Here is a 23,633-nt window from a genome sequence, read left to right as displayed (position 1 = left end):
TACTTTACTTTCACATTATTATCCATCAACATATATCCAACTTTAACTGGATGCAAATTTCCTAACTGTTGGTTTCTACTTTCTATTATCACTAAATAGGGTTCGTTGGAACCTATGTCATACTGGTATATTTTTTCTTCATGATTGGTAGTGTGTTCCATCCTAGAACTTTTGTTACCCATTTCATTTTGTATTGTATTGTTCTTTCTTTTATTCGGCCCATTTACTTTGTGTGAAATGTCCATAACATCATTTACATCATTTTCTTCATGTTTTGAATCAGATGATATTATATCAATATTATCACTATGTCCGTCCTCAACAATATTGCTTCCCTTTTGATCCATTATCATAAATAAACGAGACAGTTAAAGCACATCTCTAATACAATCCAAAGGGATATTGAACGTCTTAAATTGTAATCGATTTGATTATTATCAATCAACTTTTGTCCTTTTCTATCACAATAGATAATAATCTAAACACTACTTAATCTTACTACACAAGTCCTTCAATTAAATCCACATAACATTCGATTCAATCTAGCGAATAATCTTGCTTATTGAACCAATACGCCATTTTTTCACTTCATCTCTCTCAAAATGAAGAGTCAATATCGGATTTTGTCTCAGCCTAAATGTTAAATATCAACAACAATAACTTTTATTGTACTTACAACTTACATGTGGCTTTTTACGCCCAGCTACATGTCAATTATATTTGCAAATCTCGTTGCAAGGTTGATATCTACAGGTTTGTGTCCAGATGCATTGTGGTATTTTGTGCTGATAACGGAAGTATCTGAGGTTCACGTTGTTACATTACGGCTAAAACACGTACAACCACAGTAACAATCTAATAATGAATCAGTAGCGAATATACTGCCCTGTTCAGAGTTGCAAACTATTCCATGTGTATCCGGTGCATAGATAAACACAGTCGTCGGAGAGTGTGTTTTACTACTATTTATATCCCTGTATTTTCAACCATTTTTGTCACTTGCCTTATAATGTATTGAATATACATTATATTATGTGTTGCTTACCTTTGGAATTTTGAGTTCTTTCATTTCTGTTTTGTCATCTGTTCAATGTGTCACAGACAACTAGTATCAGAAGGACGAAGTGGATAGACTAAATTGTAGATGCCAACTTGGTAACTAGATTTGCAAATATTTGACACGCAAGCTGATACAAAATTCGATATGACCACTTCCACTTGAATTCTATTTTCTTTCTACCATTTTTCGTATCGTTTGTTTACTTCCTGTTAGGTTACAGAACGTGTTTTCTAGTTTTGTTTTACGATACGTAATGTGGCTGATTGTAGCTATGTCATTTTTCACAGAATATGTGTGTTCCTGGCAACCCTGTAACGCATCGCTTCACGATGGGATATGACGTCACAAATGCAATCAAATGTTGTGTGTGGTTGCCAGCATTCAGGTGGCAAAACAGGCTTTTTGAACGACTGAAGCGCCGAAACGACACACCAACGAGAAAAATGTTACTGAAAAAAGATGTTTGTTTTGATGTCCTCTATACGTTTCCGTGGTCCGTGGGCGCCATTAAAATGACACCCTGTGTATGTATGTATATATATATATATATATATATATATATATATATATATATATATATATATATATATATATATATATATATATATATATGGTGACTTGTCATTTTTTAAAAAAAACAATTGAAATTCGATTATCTCGAAAACTACTAACTGCCGGGGTATCATATGGTAAAATTTATTGCAAATTGTCTCTACTTTAACCCCTTTCAGAGAATACATCTAATGACCAGTCACCCTGTATATGTATATATATACATATTAGAAAACGACAAAAATCCATCCTCCTGGCAGGGTCTCCCTCCTCCAAAGCATGCACGGGTGTGTAGTGGTATGGATAAAGCCGTGCTGTATGCAAAGTGAACCACACTTTCCACTGACCCATGCCAAGTTGCTCGGCGACAACTCTCGTCGAAGTAGTGGGGTCTCTTTGAAAAAACTCCAGTATTTCCTGCTCCGCTTCAGGAGCAAACTCACGAGGTCTGCCTGCATCGCATTGCCGTCGTCGAACCGAACCTGTTTCCCGGATGCGCCGGTATGTCGTACAAAACACTCACGCATCTGGTAAACGGCGATTAGGGAAACGACGCTCGTATTCTCTTCGTGCTGTAGCTGCGTCACCATCACAAAACCCGTAACAGTACAAAATATCAGCGTATTCTTCATTCTCGAATGCAGCCATTGTTTAACAGCACAATATCAACATTAGCACATATTCTATCACTTATTGATTTCGTTGCAAGGCTACGCAAAGGAGATTTATGTAGATCAGCCACTTCCAACCTGAGATGAGCTCTTAGGTACTGCCATCTAGTGAGCGTCATTTCACTGCCATCTACTGGGCTGCATGATTCACATTTGTATCACTTGTTTACGTGATAACACAAGTATTGTCCTCTAGTTGACGTACAATGTAACATGTAACAACCAAAGTGTGAGTAACAGCGGCCCAGATAGCGCGCTTCTAAGGAAATTCACATGAAAATGAATGAAGTATTATTTCTTGTACACAAATGTGAATGTTAGCAACATTTGTACCTTGTTCGATAGCTGATGACTCAAGGAAGTAATTTAAGTAATTTGTACGGTTCGTGTCATATCATTTTTGTTATTAATACGTTGCCAAGTAAACTAAGAGTGCATTTTTTTATCATCACTTGTAAGTTTAGACCCACCCGTTACTTACATGAGATTGTTATTTGGGGAAAACTTTTTTTTCAACGAACCACTAATTTTTAGCTATCAGAAAACGCTGAAATAAGTTCCCTACAATTATCAGTTTTTTCTCAATCCATCTTTTTATGTGGAAAATTGTCATTTTTAGTAAAATCAATTGAAATTCGATTATCTCGAAAACTACTAATTTTCGGACGGGGTATCATATGGTCAAATTTATTGCAAATTGTCTCTACTTTAACCCCTTTCAGGGAATACATCTAATTACCAGTCACCCTGTATATATATATATATATATATATATATATATATATATATATATATATATATATAAAAAATTCCTTACAATTGAGCGCTGATTCGTGGAACACACGAAAATGTGTAAACAACACATATGTAATATACTACAAACTTCTCAATGTCATATTTGTTACAGAGACGTAACACAGTTGTTTATCTGTTTGCATGTATTAACAGAGTACAAAAATTTTCTGCCATACGTAGGTAAATACAACAATGTTATTATTGGCTTTTATTAAACTTTATTGAATATCAATGGTGTCGTTGAATTTTCATTAGACGTGTAAACATCTTGTGTACTGGAAACTGGGGAAAGTTGTCAACCTAGATATTTGACCCTGGTGTGCATTAACGCTATTCGTATATTAATATTATTGACCTGTAATCAAGATGTCCCAGATTTGATTTTCACTGACGACAGATTTCAATTTCAAATAACGATTAGGCTATTTCTGCTAAACTGTATCTTTGTATTCTTTGGCAGTCTGGAAAGGGTATTATTTAAGGATTTTATTTTATGTTTTATAAAATATCACCTCTTTTCATACTACTGTATTTATTCATGGCTTTTAGGGGGGCACGTTAAATCCGCCAATAGCCACCATGTAGCTATTCTCACATTTTGAGTACTAAATGGTATGGACTGTATCTTCTTATGTAGATGTCACTCTTGTTTGATTCTCTTTTTCTATTGAATCATCTAAGTTGTTGTTGATATCGAGGATAAAGCGTGAGAAAAAAAGGTCGGATTTTTAGCCCCTGGAAATGGACGTTGCTAGGGACGTCAAAAAAGGACATACATCGCGCTACGATGCCAGGGGTCCCGGGTTCGAATCCCGACCTGGACATGGGTGTTTGTGGGTGTCCTTCAATTTAACCAAATCATCACTCTTCCTCATCTTCGCTATTATTCAAAAGTGGCAGAAAAGCGATGTAAAATGAACCAAATCAATCAATAAATCAATTTCTGATATAATTTTAATTATATAATTATTTAATTTACAGATTCGGTCGAAAAAAGACGTTAATGGGATCCTTGGCTTTGCAGGTGAGCATTGGAGTTGCCATTGCATTTGTCCCATGGTTCGAGGCTTATTTGGTGTTGCGTTTCCTCCTAGGAATTATCTCCGTTAGCATCGTCTTCAGCGGGTTTGTGATATGTGAGTACATCTTCTATTTTTAATTTTATTTATCAGAGAATGTGTTCTTCAATAATGCATTAGTCTAACAGTTAGTGCAGTGTGTTATCTATAGAGAGGGCAAAATATGGCATTTCAAATTGCAATTAAGGCTTCACTTTTGTTTAAAAATGCTGTTCCATTCATTTTACGTTCATTTGAAGAGCAATTTTAGACATTGGTAATATATATTTATTCTTTATTGGTATTTATACGTTTCTCCATACGTTAATTGCGGTAATCGGGGAGACCAGGACAAAATGATCCTACTGGGGCAAACAATCATTCGTAATTCCTTCTCTGTTAGTGGTATGTACGATCATGTAGGCAATTGATGCTCTGCTGGCGGTGAGATTTATTTTCCTCACCATCTTTTGTTTAAAATGTACACCAAAAAATGTTATTGTTGAAAGGAAAGTGGTTTTCTTTTCAGCACTGTATGTAGAGAATATAATACCCGGGATAAAATGGTCATTTACATCATCATATGTCTGCCTTTACTCTGTGTTACATTTCTGATTTAAAATTTCCAAATCAATTCTAAATAACAATTAAGATATGCTCCAAAACATATGTGAAATAACCTTCATTGTATTGCATTGTTTATGCGCAATACCTAACCTAATCTTAGGGGGATCATTTTGCTCTAGTCTCCCCTAAATGTACACTACTAGCATATTGAAGGGGAGGTTTTCTGTCTTGAGATAACCTAAGTTTCCTCGTATCGAATGGTTGTTACTCTTATCATCGCTCCTTGACTTACAAACTCTAATTTTGTGATTTTTCAACCACAATTTGGCTTGTTGGACAACTGCAATCCACTCAATGATATTGTCTTCCCGCTGTCGTAGTGGTAACGGCATTTCATTGTATTCAAGGGATCCCAGGTTCGATACCTGGTGGAGCACATAGTGGTTTGTATCCCACTTTCAACAGTAGATCTAGTTCCAATTAGCCTATCTGTGAACTAAAACTGAAACTAACAAATGCACTCGTGGAATGTACGGACTTCAGCGCCCTCTCCGCCAACCAATGTAATGAAATATGAAGTATGTCAGTGAATTAGAGAACAAACGTAACCACTCGGGGGCCAAATCACCGCAATTAACATTACCTTTAACCAGACCTTGAAATGAGAATTTTCACGAGACGGATCGCTTTACCTTTGTTATAATCCATGCGGTCTTAGAAAGAGCGTTTCGCGGGCTAACAGCAGACGTCGCTCGCACACTATTGCCGATACTCTCGTGTCGTCTGCTCCTCAGCCGAACAAACAGGCCGAGGTAGCAAGAGGCAGAGGTCATTCACCCTTCCAGAAAGGCGCAGCGAGTTAGCTGTGGCAACCGGGCTCGCTCATTCGCGGACCTGATTGGTTCTCGCTGACACACCCCCATATTGTCGTCTGCTGCAAGCCCGCGAAACGATCTTTCTAAGACCGCATGGATTATAACATGGTGTTATACATTTTTTCATTTGTTTGTCTACTACAACTACGAGAATTACGACTAGTGAATGACGGACTGTATTACAATTATTAATAGTGTGTGTGTGTGGCGGCGATTTGGTTCCAAAACCGGGGGGCAAGGTGCCAAACACTGGGGGAGCAAAGACAGTATATTTCCCTTTGTAGATAAAGTTTAGCATAGTGCGGGAGCAAAAGTGACGAAAAGGGAGGGGCAACTGCCCCCTCTCCCTCTAATCGCCGCCACTGCACCCCCTACACATACATACACACACACACACAAACACACACATGCAATGCATTATTTTCATAGATCAATTTGGACCCCCACCCCCGAAGATAAGCTCCGAGTTACGCCTATGTCGTTTTCTATGGGCAAGAAGGTGTAATCCTAGTGGAATTCATCGAAGTGTGCAGTAATAAAGTAATTTCGTGCCAGGCGATCGCAAAATGGTGTGCATTGTTCGAGAAGGGGTGTAGATATTGAGGATGACTACCTCACTACCTCGCGTCCTGTTTTGAGCCATGAAATAACTTTGAAGCGGCGATATCATTCCGAGGAGGAAGTTAAAAACTGCAACACAATAATGGTTATCCAAAGTTGGCCGGGATTTACTTGAACAAGATGTAGAGAAAGTCGTGTCACGCTATTAACAGACATTGTGATTATGTAGAAATGTAGTTCTGATAGTGTACTTTCATGTAAATACAGTATTTTCGAACTGTCCTCCGTACAACTAATTTTTCGACTGACCTTCCTATTTCACAAGACAGTGGTTTGGGGTCGTTCTGACGTGCGAAAGACATTTCAACAAGGAAGAACACAGAGAAAGAACCTTGAATGCTTCGTACGAGGTTGTTTGTATTTACGAAGTTTCTCAGTCTTTCATCCGTTGCGAAAACATGTCACAGAAAGAGTTAAAGGTGAGTAACCCAGCTTTACAGTTCCCAATAGAGTCTCATCTCTTTCGAACGGCTCTTTGACAATTACGACCCAGCACTACTTCAAACCAGGAAAACTTATGTCTCTCATTTCCACTATGTTAATCATAGTAGCATCTCTTCAGTTATTTTCAAGGCTTGAGCAAACATTACCTCCCCCCCCTCCTCCACCTAAAATATAAACTGCAAAACCCTGCAGTGCAGGGGGGGCGGGGATAAGCAAGCATTTAGGGGGTCCTTGCCATGTCCTTCACATCTTTACAATTAGCGTAGTAATTTGTCCAGCAAGAAGAAAATACCATATGACAATGGTTTCCAAAGTGTGCGCTGCGGCGCTGTGAAATGTTCCAATATTTTCACTGAAATGACACTTACTTGTTGTCAATGTTAGTCAATCATGTGATTGTTCCAAATATGTGCTTAGTTAGTATTTTTACATGTAAAATGTTTCTGAATTTGAAATATGTGTTGTTGTTTTTTAACTTAAGGCAAAAGACCTAACCACACTAACTGAGCATTGCAAGTGTTAGATAAGCCTATATTCTGACTTTGGCGACATGAAACGAAAATGTTTTGGAACCCCTGCCACATGCTATTCAGATATCTGAATATTGTAAGGTGAAAAGATTTGTTATTAATTTTAAGTTTGCTAAGATGCAGTAGTTTTAATAAATAACTTCTGTTGAATGCTCCATATCGCAAACTAAACATTACTATCTTTCTAGTTATTTTCTTCCCTAGCTTTGTGGTGTGGGAGTTCTAGTTGAGATTGTACTGTATGTTTACTTACCTAACCACCATTGCATACCCAACCCAATGCATGATAAACTGATAACAGAAGCAGAGCTATTACCAAAACGCATTGTTGAAGCAATGGAATTAATTAAGTAAAAACAAAAATAAAAGTGAATACCAAATTACATGCACTCCAAACAGCTATTTCTTAGTAGATTTGCTGAGCAGTAAGTGTAGAATCTAAGTTGCTGTTCAGTTGCAATCTGGGATTAAATGTAATTACACTCATTGGATTTTCTTGTCAAATTTCACAAATACAGTAGTAGGCTGAGGTTTTTTAAAAGTCTTAAGTTGAATTAAGCAAGCAAATTTCATAGGCATAACAACTTCCAGCCTGGTATTGTTAATATTTTATCCAAGGGATACTTGGTTGCTTGTTTCACAAGACAACAGTGGCATTTATGTGCAAATTAAGAGTTATTACTATCAAAGTGTTACGATTTAGATCTTGAAATTATCATTTTGGTAACTTTTGACAGTTCTGTGCCAAATTTCATTAACTTTTGAGATGGTCTTGTGGGGACCACTCATCTTTTGAATTAGCCTCAATAGGAAGATTGAATTATGAGTTACTTAAGCATACTGTGTGATACACTACATATTTATTACAAAAACTTTAGTTAATTTGATTATTCTCTTATTTTATCATGAAAAATAATTATGATCGTTTATTTCTGATTGAAGTACTTATTTTTACCTAACATTTTACTGAGTTATTTATAACATTAACCATTCTGTTTACTTCGTGTTTGCTTTCTTGATTAAAATCAAATGTTATTTTTTTGTTTCCTTTGCTTCTAAATAGGCATGGAGGTAGTAGGAGGAAAGTGGAGAACTATCTCCGGAGTATCTTATCTTATGCCTGTCCCGCTTGGCTACATATCGATTGCTGGAATTGCATACGCAATCAGGAGATGGAACTACCAACAGCTTGCAATATCCTTGCCAGGACTACTGCTCTTCGCCCTCTGGTGGTAAAGATTCTTGCCATTTATATCAAACAGTGTATTCTGTGGCGCGGGGGAAATCTATGGGACAATAACTTGAAGGATATATATGTATATATCATTTATATTTTAGTTTATTTGTATCATAAATTAATGCAATCTATCATAATTGATTTCCCAGAGGTGCATCCTCTGCCAGTAACTAGGAAAGAATTGGCCCAATTAAAATCAGTTAAAACAACAGCAAACTGATTTATAACAGTACAGTTTCAAAATGAACTCCAACATGTAACTTGTATAACAGGTATACATCATACAACAAATTGAACTAACACATTAGTGAACATGCTCCTCATGGATGCTCCTTCCTCCCTTCTCTACGCATGGTTGACATTTGGAAATTAAAGCAATTTAACAGTAAATTTAATAAATTTAATTTAATGTTACCTGTAGGCCCTGTATCTGGCCATTCCTGATAATGATAATGCACCAAATATAAAATTATAAGTAAGATTATTTGGTTCACATCTATTTGGTCATAAACAAGGCAAATAAATGTTATGTATCAGACACTCGGTAAAAGAAAAGAAAACTGCAAAATGAAAAACGAGTAAAGGTTTTCTCGACGTGAAGCTGGAAAACACCTGTAAGAAATTAATTGTATTCTTCTTGTGATTGTTGTTTGCACACATAACAAAAATTGAAATGCATTTTTTTTAGAGAGAGAGAGTCCAGAGCATGTATTGTATTCCCTTGATGTAGTGTTCCACCATTTCTTTCACAATTTCTCCACATTGGAAACTTTGCAAAACTTCAATTTCTTGGACCCAACCGTAGGCCTGAGATCTTGAAATGGAAACAGAGATGCCCAATTTTTTTGATCTGGTTATTCATAAAATGTTGTCTGCGATGTTGGTTCACATTCTGTATCATGTTGAAGACTCAGTTGTGGGTTCCATTTCATGAAATCCATAATAAAATTTCTTACCAGAAAACATCTTCTCTTTGTTGAATTGGTTGGTTAACTGAGGGGTAAGATCATCAATGTGAAAGGCTAACTGTTTCAGATCTGTTGACCTTAGCGCCAACAGACAAGAATAAAACTTCAAACTTACCTGGACCCATTATTGTTCTGCTTCTGTTCTTCTTTTTCTTTTTCCACTAAAGGCAACATTCAAACCTCTGAGAAAAATATCTTGGAAATGACATATCATTTCTTCATGTCGTGTAATACTAAAATACTTTTAAAGGCAACAAAGGAGACAGGTTTTGGAATTTATCCAAGAAAATACTGCACCTTTTATGACTTATTACCTAGTGATCACAGTTATATGCACTTAGCTGAATAGGGCCTCCCCCATGGCGTAGTGGTAACATCCTTGCCTTGTAATCAAGGTGTCCTGGGTTCGATACCCAGTGGAGGCACATAGTGGTCGGATCACACTTTAAACTGTAGGTCCAGTCCTGATTAGCCTTTCTGTGCATAAGGTGGAGTTAAAGCAACAATTCAATCAACCAATCAACTTAGCTGAATAGTTTATAGATAACTTAAGAAGGTACATTGAGTCTTGATTTTCTTCTGTACAAACTTTTGTTTTCACTAATATCAGTTCAGAAATAGTATTTAAGGAAATTGAATTTCCAGCACTCAACAGATGAGAACTAACATGTGTGGCAAGTGTCTCTCTCTGGGTGTTATCTCTATTTTGAGCATCAGTTTGTGGTAACAAAATGATTTTGTTTATTTTCCAGGATTGTTCCAGAATCGCCAAGATGGTTGCTGGCAATGGGCCGTGAAGAAGAATTCTTGGAGGTAATTCAAAAAGCAGCCAAGGCAAATAAACGAGCAGTTCCACAGAATCTGAGCAAGTTTCTCCAACATGTAAGATTTTTTAAAATCTAATAATAGAGTGTGCTGAAATCCTAAGTGTCATGCCAAATGGAAGGGAGGTTGAGGGAATTAGATACTGACCCAGGAACATAGTGTTCAATGCATGAAATAATTTTGTGAAAATTTCCATCATTTATTGTGAACTATTCCTATAACAAGTGGTAATATAGAATTTATTGGAGATAATTGATTTGTTGGTAAAAAATTGTCCTATGCTCTCCCTTTCCAGTAGTGCAGCTTACACTGAACTACACACTATTAAACGTCCCCATTATTTCAAGAATTTTCAACAGTATTGTTTATTTTATGTGTATAAAATTGTTCATAAATAAGTCTCTTTCAAGCTTATTAGTAGGGAGACAAATTTATGGTAAATAAAAATTGAGGATAGCGGTAGATAAAATGTTAGATCAGCGGTATATACCAGCGGTGGAAAAAAAAGAAATTTGCACACACTTTTTCATTATGAGAGGAAACAACATACAAAAGAGCTATAAATTTATAAACTACTTCATTTTTATATACTGTACACATACACAAGTACTTAGTTGTCCAACCAAAAAGAAAACATCAACACAAAATCACTTCATTTCTAAATTGCATATCTCAAGTGATTTATTCATTGTATGTATTTAAAGGATATCCTTGCTGTCCAACAAATAAAATAATCACTACTGCACATACACAAACACATGTTGAAAATTACATGATGATAAACAAAATTCATTCATGACTGAACACAAATGACACCGTTGTTTCCCTTGATGTGCGGGAACAGACTAATCTTATCGCTGCTACAGCTAGCAAGTTCAATGAAACTGGAAGTTGAGTAGACATTCGGGGGAAGAAAGGAATGCAGCTTGACAGGGAGTGAAGTTTTCGAACTGAGATTATGTGCATGGGAAATCCCAATTTGCAGCGTCTTCCTGATGTGATCGAAGATAAAACGTTCTTCAGCTGCAAGTGGTAGGAAACTTTAGGCAAACGTTTCGTTACAAATAGACAGTTTGCACGCACAACCTCGATTGCCGGTTTTTGCTTCTTTTCTACTTAATTTGATGATATTTCACGGTTATTTCGCAAAAAAGCGTTCATTTCGTGGAAAAGCACACATTTCGTATTACTTCGCGAATAAAACTCATGCACATTTCATCCTTTGGGGTGTAGTTACGTGCAGAATGTTCAAAATTGCATCTTTTTTTTCACATTTCGCGATTTCGCGCATCACGAAAATTCAGTGTCCCTACTTATTAGTATATGTGTAATACAGAATTTTCAAGATTATGGATATGCTGTTGATTTGTACCTGGATAATCCATTGAGTGAGTATCTTGCTTGAATATCTGGATATTCAAGATACAAATATCAGCCATTTAGATTTATATCCAACTTATCAGATGATTAGCATTCACCCTTGTCAGCAACAACAGCTATGTTAACCATATATGCATTTTTTGTATGGTACTTAGTTCTGTATTAAATATGACCTCTCAATATCCCTCCCTCCACCTCCTCCATCATTTTTTCTCATGCCTTCACTAGCAAGATATGCAGTCAATTCAAATATCTGGAAATCAGTCATACGAATTATACTGATATTCAGATTTGCCAATTATCATGTAAATGATAAATATGCTCAAGAAGTATTCAAGGAGGAAAGTCATCGGTGTACAGATGTTTTCTTGAGCTCTGTTAGATTTTTGAGACATTTCTATTTTGATTATTTAACATCACTTGTCTTCCACTTGTGGCTAATCATGAGGATCAGTATTGATTGGATGAAATAGATGAAGAGATACTACAAGAAAAGCAATCTTCATCAAATTATCACTCGACCTCATTGTCACAATCAGAGGAAAGTGGCATGGAAATGACGTTAAATAACAAAAATACAAATACAAACTGAGAACTTCAGTGGTAAAATCAAAAGTTCAGTTATCCAGTGGTGTATTCTGAAAATTTGTCCTGGTTTACTACAACAATTTTTACTGATGGTAAACCAGATAGCATGGTGGAATACGCCATTGGGTTATGCTTGTGTATATACTTGCCAAAAGTTACCTGACTGTCTTGAAATATTCAGGAGTACAGAAATTGTGAATAGGTTGGTTGGTTGATTTGTTGTTTTAACTCCATTTTAACTGGACCTACAGTTTAAAGTGGGATCTGAACCACTATGTGCCTCCACCCGGTATCGAACCTGGGACCCCTTGATTACAAGGCGATGATGCTACCACTGTGCCATCGGGGAGGAAATTGTGAATGGGAACCTGGAGCACCAGCTGAGAGTAGCCGACATCTTAACAGATCTCGTTATCAGACAAAAAGGACAGTTATAAAAGCTTTACATTGCCACATACAACATGATATTAAAGACTACAAAAACAACCTTTAAAATAGATTAAACAAAAACAATAAACTGGAAGAATCATTGATTGATTCATTGATAGAATAAGTTATTTTACATCGCTTTTCTGTCACTTTTGGCTAATTGCAATGATGAGGATGAGTGATGATATGATGAAATTGATGAAGGCACCCTCACAAAGAACACCCATGCCCAAGCTGGAACTTGAACCCAGGACCACTGGGATCATAGTGGGATCGCTGTTCTAACTACTCCACTACAGAGGTTGACTTGAGGAATCATGTTAGGAAATATTTACTTTTCTGTTTGTTGCAATTAGAAGCAAAGCAAATTTGAGATGTTTCAAACCTTACAGTTATGGACTAAGGTTGTTCATCCCAGAGTGGTGTCTTGGAGACTGAAAAGGGCCTTACTAGACTTCACCCTCTGTCCTCGAGGGCAGGTCCCATTGACTAGTGGGCAATGAGTCAGAAGTAAAATAAATTATAGTGACAAGATTTCCAAATGAATATGTCTATTCATGTCAATACAAAAGTGCCCCACTTATGAGGAGAGATCAATAAGGGTAAAGAGGTGATCACTAACGAGAGTGGAATACTTCTCTAGGCTTCTGTCGTCCTGCTCCAATTCCTGAGTTGAGCCTTGGTGCTGGGTTGAGTGGTTTTGTACTAGTCCCACTGGCTGGCTCAAGGTGTCCCTCTGGACAGGTCCTGACTTGGGTCCGATGACTTCTGACACACCTGCATTGGAATCTCTATGCTGGTAGCATTCACACTCTTGCAAAACTTGTCGTGGACTCTCTGTGACCTACTTCTGATCTCCTTGTGTTCCTACCTCTCTCCATCTACTTTCATAGTAGATGTACCTAATTTCAACGATTTGTCAATTGTTACTAATATAACAGTAAGAACCTCAACTTACCACAAATAATTCATCTAATTCATCGAAGAATGGAAGTCTTCTCTAGGGCTCATTCCATATCAAATCAACCGATAAAAATTATTTTGGAACCTTAAGGATCAGATTTTTTATATTTTTTGATTATACATTGTACCTATCAAGAGGACAAAAACTGCCAAATTTCAATTTTTTCAGCCCTTATTTTTTATTTATTGACTTTTAAAAAAGCAAATATCCCAAAATTTGAATATGTTTTGAAGAAAAGAGTTGACTATTTGTGTGCAAAATTTCATAATGGGATGGAAATGGGTTCATATGGAAATTATTTTTTTTGTATTGTAATGTGTGCTAAATTTGCTAAATTTGTTGACTTCCATGTTAAAACCTCAACTATATGCTGAGTGATTGATGCTGAAGTCTTCATATTAGTATATATTATAATTTTCGGAGGACAAATAACATGAAAATACCTAAAATTTATCACTGTTAATATCAGCTAAGCAAATTGAAAAATGTACGAGGGGAAGTCATTAAATAACAGGAATCTTATTCTAAACTTCATGCAGATTTATGCACAACGAAAATTTATGATTCGGCACTCAAAAAGGTTCCTTAGCAACATGCCATAAAGGTGCATATCGAGCAGTATGCCCCTATGCAGTAGCTCATACAGCATAGCCACTACACTGTTGATTTGCACCATAGAAGAGCAATGAAGGTTATTCGGTTTTTGTGGTCAGAGGGAGTGAAACCTTCTGAAATCCATAGGCATTCACAGGGAGGGGGGGCAAGAGGGGGCAGTTGTCCCCTCTAATTATCTTGCTTAGGAATTTAATGTAGAGGAATCTTATCACAGTTATTAAACGATATTATGCTCTTTACATAATTAAGTATTTTCAAGCCGACGAAAGTTCCAAGCAACTACAGAAGGTGCATTATTTCCTATGTAATTGAATTATCCAACTTTGTTCTCTAGTAAATTTCTTGTTATTCACACTCGCATACAGTTTATTCATTAGTTTTGTTACCTATGTGTTTGCAAGATAAATTGGCCCTACATTAGAAATAAGTAGCAGCGATTGGGTGACAAAAGCAGGAGGGGAAAAGACAGTTTAATTTTTCATTGTAGACAAAGCTTTTCATTAAGTGGCTAGTTCAGGGGGAAAAAAGTGAGGGAGAGACCGCCCAATATTTGGCCATCACTGTTGGAAATGAATAAATTAGGTGCAGTTGTTTTGAATGTGCTGTATGAAACCATGTTCATATGTAAATTGGGTGAATAAAAGAGGGGAGCAAAGAACATTGGTGCTGTGGAAGTTTGTATTCTTTTATACAGTGATTTTCTGGACATACTCTATATACGCCCCTGTTCCATTCTCATCATAGAGAGAGATGAAATGAGATTTCCCTTTCTCCAAATGAACTTTCATCAAGGCTCCCCCGTCCCTAATCAGAGGGTCTGTGCACACTATGCTAAAATCTACAGCAGAATGAAAGTTCAGTACGGAGACAATTGTTTAAGTCAGGGGAGAGTGTACTAAATTAATAGATTCGCTGATCGATCTGCTGTTTCACTGCCTCAGTTGCCGCACAAACTGGCCTCCCGCTCTGATATTCATCATCCATCTTTAAATCTTTCCATCCATTCATATACTCTCCCGTGACTTAAACAATTGTCTCCATACTGAACCTTCATCCTGCTGTAGTTTTCAGAAGGTTTCACTCCCTCTGACCACAAAAAACGAATAACACTTCCTTCCTCTTCTATGGTACAAGTCAACAGTGTAGCAGAATGTTGTACATGCTACTGTATGCATGTACAACATACCGCTCGATCATCACAACACCTTTATGGCGTGTTGCTAAGAAACCTTTTTGAGTACTGAAACACTAATTTTCGTTGTGCATAAATCTCCATGAAGTTTAGAATAATATTCCTGTTATTTATTGACTTCCCTCCGTACATTTTCAATTTGCTTACCTGATATTAACAGTGATAAATTTTAGGTATTTTCATGTTATTTGTAGTACAAAAATTATAAAATAGACTAATATGAAGACTTCAACATTAACTACTCAGCTTTAAATTTTTTAAAAATTACAAAACTCAAATACCACAGTCATGTTGCATTTCAAATTAAAGCTCATTAAAAGTAGAAGAGAATGACACCAATTTGAGCTCTCTAGGTGAAATAGTTTTTGATGTACAGCTGTTTAAAGATTTCAATATGTTGTCAAATTTTGGGATTTTTACTTTTTTGAAAGTCAATAACTCAAAAACTAAGTCCCAAAAAAATCTGAAATTTGGCAGTTTTCGTCAGCTTTACTGGTACTATCACTGTACCAAAATTATCAATTTCTGAAATGCCAAGGTTCAGACCACGGTTGATTTGGCATGGAATGAGCCATAGTTTAAAATGTATTTTAATTACTCGATTTTAACTTCATAATAATGTAATAACCAAAGTTCACTATATTAATAAATATTTTATGTAATGTTAGCTACTATTAACTCATAATATAGCTTATAATATTAACTCCTAATGTAAAGTAAATAATTAATTCAATTTTTTCTTAGATTTAGTGAAGTTCTACATCCTACTTCTCTCTCAACCTTCACTCGCACCTGAGTTTAATCTTAACCCATGAAGTCCCAGAGTACTTTTTTTCTTGAATTTGTATATATTTTCGTATATGTACTTCAGATGATGAAATATGAGTGACTAAATCGAAATTTTTTGTTTGCCATGCACTATTTTTTAGGGGGTAGCTGATCTCATATCACTGGGGCCTCGAGAGTAAAAATTAGGAATCAATAATAGAAAATATAACATACTACATCACCATTTTATTTCAGACTGAATACAAATTCTTTAAGGATATGACAAATTACCAGCACCCATGTCGGAGTGGTTAGTACATTGTGCTACGATGCCAGGAGTCCCGAGTTCGAATCTTGGTCTGGGCATGGATGTTTGGGAGTGTTCATTCATCAATATCATCACTCATACCCATTTTCGCAAATTAGCCAAAAGTGGCACAAAAAGCTAAGTAAAATAAAGCAAATCAATCAATCAATCAAGATGACAAATTAGATTCATAATCAGGAGTGCCCACAGAGGGGATTCATGATGCGCCTGCATCATGGGAATTTTTGGAGGGGACAAAATTTTATAGTTCAGCTGCCACTTCTACATATCTTCACATAAAAATGGGGGGATCGTTTAATTTCATTGACTTGTTATTGATTTTTAGTTATGGTTATTATGTACAGTTTCTTTATCTACCTGTGGATGATCACGGCGATGGGGTTGAAATGAAGCGCCACTGCTTATGCCTTTAGAATCAGTTTGCTGTTCACATAGTCAAGCAGATAAAATGTTAAAAATAAGGTTCAGAACATTAAAAATGTCAATGAGCCAAGGCCGTTTTGTATGTTTATGTTAGGAAGCATGAATGAACTATGCTTTTTCTATCTTGCAATGAAAGTTTTCGAATGTTATGCACCTTTTGATTGTTGGTATCTCGGCCAGTAGTAAACAATGTCTGGTGTTCTTCAGATACTGCAGACTTCAGTCTTATAGTGTTGGATGATTTCAGGGATCATTTGTTTAGCTTGCAGTGACAGAGATTGGGGTAGGAGGGCGTAGGCGAATTGTCCCCCCACTTTTTGACAATTTTTCCCCTGCACTATGCTAAACCTAATGTACTAAGAGAAAGTAAACTGTCCTACCCCCCAGTTTGGGCACTTTGCTCCCCTAGTTTTGGAACCCAATCACTGCTACAGTTCGCTTGTTGTATTCCTGTGCTTCAACTAACTGGATAAATTGTCAGTTTTCATTGTCTAAAGCTTACTTTTATTGACTATGTAAATTGAAAGGGAAACATTCATTCCAAAGAGTCTTAAAAGACAGTTCAAATAGCTACATGTGTGTGGAGTACACGTGTAATACCACACCGCCAGGATAAGTGGAAAAACACTATGAACTTAAAAATGAATATAAAACTAAAAATAATCTCCCCATAAAGTACAAAACTGTGGAAGTTAAGTTTGGAAGTGGGCCTTGGCAAAATTACACCATTGATGAAAGTGCTTCAAGTTCAGGTTCAGGACCAGGTTAACAAAATCAGCCTAATGAGATGAGCCACGAGAAACATGACAGGTAATTATTTTAAAGGTTTTTTTATGCTAACCTTCCTGTTCACATGGTTTGATTGTAAAGTGTTTCTGAAGCTTTGCAATGGAAAATATTATTAATATTGAGTTATTTAACTTCTCTTTCTTACATTGTGGTTAATCGCAATGGGGAAGATGGAATTGAGAAAGTTCGAAAGTTCAGGTACATTTGACATGACGGGTTCTGAATAAGTTATGGATCTACAGAAATGGGTTAAGAATGGATTTCTTAAACCATACCGTGTTGTTGTCCAGTTTTCGACCTTTCCAAATTTGCAGGTATTATATAGAATAAGTTGACAAATTGCTCTGCAGAACGCACAATGAGTGTAATTAGAGCTATTAAAAACCGACTATTTCGTGTATGGCTGAGGAGTGGTTAATATCTACCTTAATTCCATCCTGTGAGTCCGATATTTTAAGAGTGGAGCAAATTGAGGAAATTATTAATAAGCTTGCTGCAAAAACGTCAGAAATTATTATCATTTGTGTAAAATGTTATTTCAATCAATGTCAAGTAATATACAATATACATGCAATTGTCTACATTGTAAACAATTCCTAAAGTAAACACATATTCCTGAAATATGTCTGTGTTACACTGTTCCGCAAATTATGTCTGAAGAAAATAATTTGAGCAAATAATTCGGCATAAAGGGGGAGGAGGTGTTCTACTCGTTTTTGGGGGGAGCGCATCATATGCCTTGGGGGGTGGGGATGGGCACCCCTGTTGATAATAACATATTCTTTCTATTCAAGTTTTATACTCGCAATAGTAATAAAAGCAAAAATAAGTGGTTATTTCCATTACTCATCTACCGAACCCTCAATTTCATTTGAAACTCTAAAAATAATGCAAAACTGAAAATACCAAATATTGTTGACAAAGTTAACTAACCTATCAGAACAATTTTAGTAACTGGACTGTTGTCATTCTACCTAAGAACCAAAATGCCATTGTTCCTGTTGAAACTATAATCAAAATCCGCTCGTTTCGTATTTTTCATGTCCTTAACATTCATAATTGGACACTTGTCTTATGTAGGTCCCTAACTGTACGACTTGCTCAAAATACCATTTCCTGTAACTAAATTAAAAGTGGTTGTTGGTTTGGTGTTTTTTAAGTCCACTTTATGCACAGTAAGGCTAATCGGGATTGGACCTACAGTTTAATGTGGGATCTGAACCACTATGAGCCTCCACTGGGTATCGAACCCAGGACTCCATGATTACAAAGCGACAACACTACCACTCCGCCATTGGGGAGGCCATAAATTAAAAGTGGAAATGTTGTAAAAGAGCATCCAAAATTGATTTCATGTTCTTCTCGTTCATCGATGCTAGGTCACAAGTGAGATTCCATGACAGTTGGTCCAAGAGGACTTTTATCACAATAGTCTCTTTGTCCTTGGTAAAATTCAAAGTTACAACAGTATCCTCATTTGAACCACAGAGTGCCCACATTTTGTAACCAAATGACACAGGTTTTCTTTATATAAATTGTTTCAGCGTGTTTTGTCCAAAATATTTAGCAATTGTATCGTGTATTGACATTTCAGCCTGAAAGACCTGAACTGCATGTTCAATGTGTATAGGAGGGGACATACTTTAAAAGATTTGTTAACACTTTTGAGGTTTATCAATATGGCATTATTTTTTTATTTGTTTCTTGTATTATTATTATTATTATTTATATCTTATATATTTTGCACAAATTGTGATGCCAACTCGTTTTCTCTTCCTCCCTTGCACAACATTATATTCAAACCTATAGTGTTGAAGTAGCACTTTGATGCATTTCAAGTTCTCTGTGTAGAGTCACTTAGGTTTTTTGATTGAACTGGATCTCCTGCAATTGCATCTTCATCATTGAATGAACCAGCATGATTCCTGTTATAAAACACTTCCAGTGAGCTTGGTACCTCACTTACATTAGACCAATCTCATCATCGGCAACTTCATCTTCAACACCAAGGCAATCTACTTGTCTAACGGTAGAACAACAACTTTGGTATCACTAACTGATTCATTTTCAGTAAGATCATTTAGGATAGCCTATGTTTCTTCAATTGGACATGCTTTAATGTGTGATAAACACGACGTTGTTCTTCTAACAATCACAAGGAGTAAGGTAAAGTAAAGTTCCCCATGCATATAGCACCATGCCATGAAGGCACATTTAGGGGATATGCATTCTCGATCTCAGCCATTTTTGGTGAGATCAGCACCACACTCCAGCTGCCTTTACCTCCAGGGTTACCCCCAGGTAGCCACTCATTTGATGCTGGGTGAGCCCCAGAGCCACTTTATGCAGATACAAGGACAGAAAAATTCCGACCTTACATCATCCATACTGGGAATTGAACCCGGATCTCTCGTATGGCAGTCAGACACCCTTCCGACTACACCACCTAACCTCTTCTAACAATCACAAAGAGTAAATGCAATAACTACTGGTAAACAACAATGCAGGATTTTGTCGCTAATCGTTCAATGTAAACAACGAAATGTGATTTACAAACTATCAGTTTTGTTAGTTTTCAAATGCCTAAGTCCCAGTGATCTCATATGAGATCACTGTTTTGTTAATAAGGAAAAAGGTATGATGTTATTTATTTACCTTGACCAAAATTATTTTATGCTAACTTGAAACTATTGATGATAAAATAGAAGCACATTTCACCTCAGTATTCTACATTAAAAATTAATAACAATAATTTTCGGTAACCATTCAGAGTAACTTAAAAAAACGGAATTTTCAACTATTATAATTCATTGCTTTAGTACAGACCACTAAATTCTATTTACATTACATGTAAATCATGGACCTTGAAAAAGGACATGAAAGAGTGTTTATTAATAATTATTGAAACATATTTAGTAGAATCACTGTTTTGTCAGGTGATCTCATATGAGATTACTGGGACCTTATGGTTAACATGTTTGGTGTCAGCTAAAAAATGGCATACTTTTGTCAGAGGCCGATTAAGGTTCTTATGTAAATTTTGCTCTTTTTTTAAAGGATTGATTTATATAAAATACATTGTAAATTTGCAATTGTCATGTAAATTTTACAATCATGCACATCACCAGCATATAGTATGATTTTTATTACTCTGTGCTGCATGATGTACAAATGCATCATGTTTTATTGACATAGATATTTTTTTATTTTCGCACAACGTGCGATATTTTCACAATATTCTCTTTTTCTTTATTTTGCATGTTCATCCTAAAAATACAAATTATTATATTACAATGTAATAGTGTTATTATTATATACACATGCATTACATGCATACATTATTATACATATAACACAGTATAATATAGAGGAAAGGAGCCAAATATGGCATACCATTTACATTTTGGTTCATACGTCAGTCAGATTTATTTCCAAGTGTGTGCAATGTACATAAATAGTTATAGTATTGAATGTTGTGTAATTATTGATAATAGTAGTCACATCGGACAACACAATTAGTCATGATATACGAAAAATACAAACACTGCACAATTTCAGACATGGCAAGTAGGGTTACTAATATGGCATACCTGTAACTTCTGTGAACAAAACAGTTTTAGAACCTGATAAACATAACCACATTGCGTTATCGAATATTAGAAAACAGTATGGTCTATGTCAGTGTTTTGAAGTTGTGATAGTCTCTGCCATAGACCTAATAGAACTCATTCCTAGTCTATTAACAAAAGTCACACACATAGCATTCTTTCTTTGATCCAGCACACTCCACGTGGGCCCACAAACGACACAACATACACATAATCCACTGTTCACCATGAACATCATTTGAAAATTTCCCATCACAGAACATACAGATGGCATCAGAGTCCTGTGGTTCGTGATCGCCATTACTGCTAAAATTAGAGCTAATGCTCATAACAGCATCTTCCTCCTCGGAATCTGATGATTGCTGGTTGACGTACTTCATTTTCTTTTTCTTGTTTTTTACTGCCGCAAGAGGAGTCTGCACAGATTTCTCTACTTCCGTAGGACTAATCATTTGCGCCAATTGAAGTTTCTTCTTTGTTGACTTAGCAGGTTCCTTATTTAGTGAAATTTCCAATTTGTTTTTGTATGGGGAAGATGTAAGAACAGCTGAGGAACCAGCCTTCCTTCCACGACTTCCAGCACTTTTCACAATTTTGGGAATGGGAGAGATGTTCCATGGTGTTACCCTCGAAGTTGAAGGTCCTGCCTCATCCGTTGCTTTCTGGGATGAAGTGTTGATGTCTGTAGTCAAATCTTCAGCAGAAGCCTCCATCTCGGCATTTATGAATTCTTCATCGGCAAAAATGTTGGGGTTGAGAGGATAAATCCCCGTTACCTTAAATCCATTAACAGCAATTGCCCCTGTTTGAACTTTTAAGTATGCATTACCAAATAGTTCTGCAATATCAAAGTTGTTTAGGGGGCGTGAATTGATCTCATCCAGAGGCGGATTTCTTCAGTGTTTCTTGCTTTCAGTGGACTCATAAAACTCCTATCTAAAGGTTGAAGTTTATGTGATGCATGTGGAGGAAGGCATACAATGCAAACATGATTCTCTCTTGCCAATAGCAACACCTCAAGATTTCTAGAATGGCTGTAATACCATCTAATATTAACAGTACAGGAGATTGCGCAGAGGGCTTCGTGTATTGGAGGAAATACCTGAACCAATCCGTGAAAATATGTGCCTGAATCCACCTAAATGGGTGACATGCAGCAATGGTTCCTGGGGGTGCACCTCTCAATAGTTGAGAATTCATTTATTTCCTAGGGAAGATAGTCATGGGTGGTACATAAATGACACTGGCACTCATACATGTGACTACCGTCACAAGTGCTCCCCTTTCAGCTGAACTAAGTGATGCCACTTGCCATTTACCTTTACGGGCCAACACCTGGGGAACTCTCGACTACACTATGCTTAACCCAGTTTCATCAACGTTAAATATTCTGTCTGGTCCATAGTTATTCTTTTACATCTCTTCTCCTAACATGTTGAAAAATTTGTTCACATTTTCTCTATTGAATCCCAGGGTTCGGTGATATGATGTTGCTGTAGGTTTTCGGAAAGACAATATTCCTTTGTGCCTCTTTAGAAATAGTTTCAACCAACCTTTCCCTGCACAGTACTTCAAAAATCGGTGTTCCAGTCCATTTTGTACAGCCAGCTGGTATGCCATCTGCCGCACATCTCTTCTCGTGAGACCAAAAAATTGTTTCTCATGTTCAACAGGTAGCTAACTAACTCTTCGTCAAGTCTTGTGCCTAGCACTACTTTCCTACCAAGCTTCTGCGTAACAGCATCTGTAATCGGCAAATCAGAGTGAACTAACCTGTGTAATGTTGTGTGGGGTACACTGTACAGCTTGGATGCTTTCAGGAAGCCCATTACTATATTCCTGCAATATGCTATTGCTCGACTCATGTTGTCATGGTCCCACTGCTTCCTTTTGGGTGGCATGTCTGAAAGAAGAATACAGACCCTATAGAACCTCCACTAGCATGTTTAGGTAGCTGTTATCGTTCCATTATAGAGGTTAATGTTCTGTTTTCTTTCATATTCCTTCTTAGTCAATGTGTGGCGGTTCCCTATTAATGTGGCTGCCTGCATCAATTAGGCCCATGGGTCGTTCTCTAGTTTCACTGTAGCATTTTTCTACCTAAGACTGTGCAATACTCTCTCTCCTTCTCTTGCGATTGAACAACGGGCAAAAACGGTTCTTTCATATGCCAACTTTAACCTTTACAGTGGGACGAGTACAACTTGCTTTGTATCTGGTATGGTCTGTTACAGGAAATTATTTATTTATTTCATTTTTCACACATCTCATCTAACAACCGACTTTATCGTCTGCAGTTGGGGCAAAACATTTTTTCCCCATCTCCCAAGTTCTACAGGTAATTTA

General features: G+C 36.6%; 1 protein-coding gene across 2 annotated transcripts in view; it reads left to right on the top strand.

Moving 5' to 3' along the window:
* Positions 1-23,633, top strand: part of LOC145994955 (organic cation transporter protein-like) — a 206,130-nt gene that overhangs the window by 147,653 nt on the left and 34,844 nt on the right. For both annotated transcript variants that reach the window (XM_083131483.1, XM_083131485.1), the window contains exons 5-7: positions 4,060-4,214; positions 8,237-8,405; positions 10,131-10,260. In XM_083131483.1, the coding sequence (XP_082987609.1) occupies positions 4,060-4,214; positions 8,237-8,405; positions 10,131-10,260 (454 nt within the window). The remainder of the gene's footprint in view (positions 1-4,059; positions 4,215-8,236; positions 8,406-10,130; positions 10,261-23,633) is intronic.

Source organism: Lepisma saccharinum, chromosome 11 (assembly GCF_977018435.1).
Source record: "Lepisma saccharinum chromosome 11, izLepSacc3.1, whole genome shotgun sequence".
Classification (NCBI taxonomy): Eukaryota; Metazoa; Arthropoda; class Insecta; order Zygentoma; family Lepismatidae; genus Lepisma; species Lepisma saccharinum.
The sequence above is the reverse complement of the archived record's forward strand: the minus strand, read 5'-3'. Positions and strand labels throughout refer to the sequence as shown.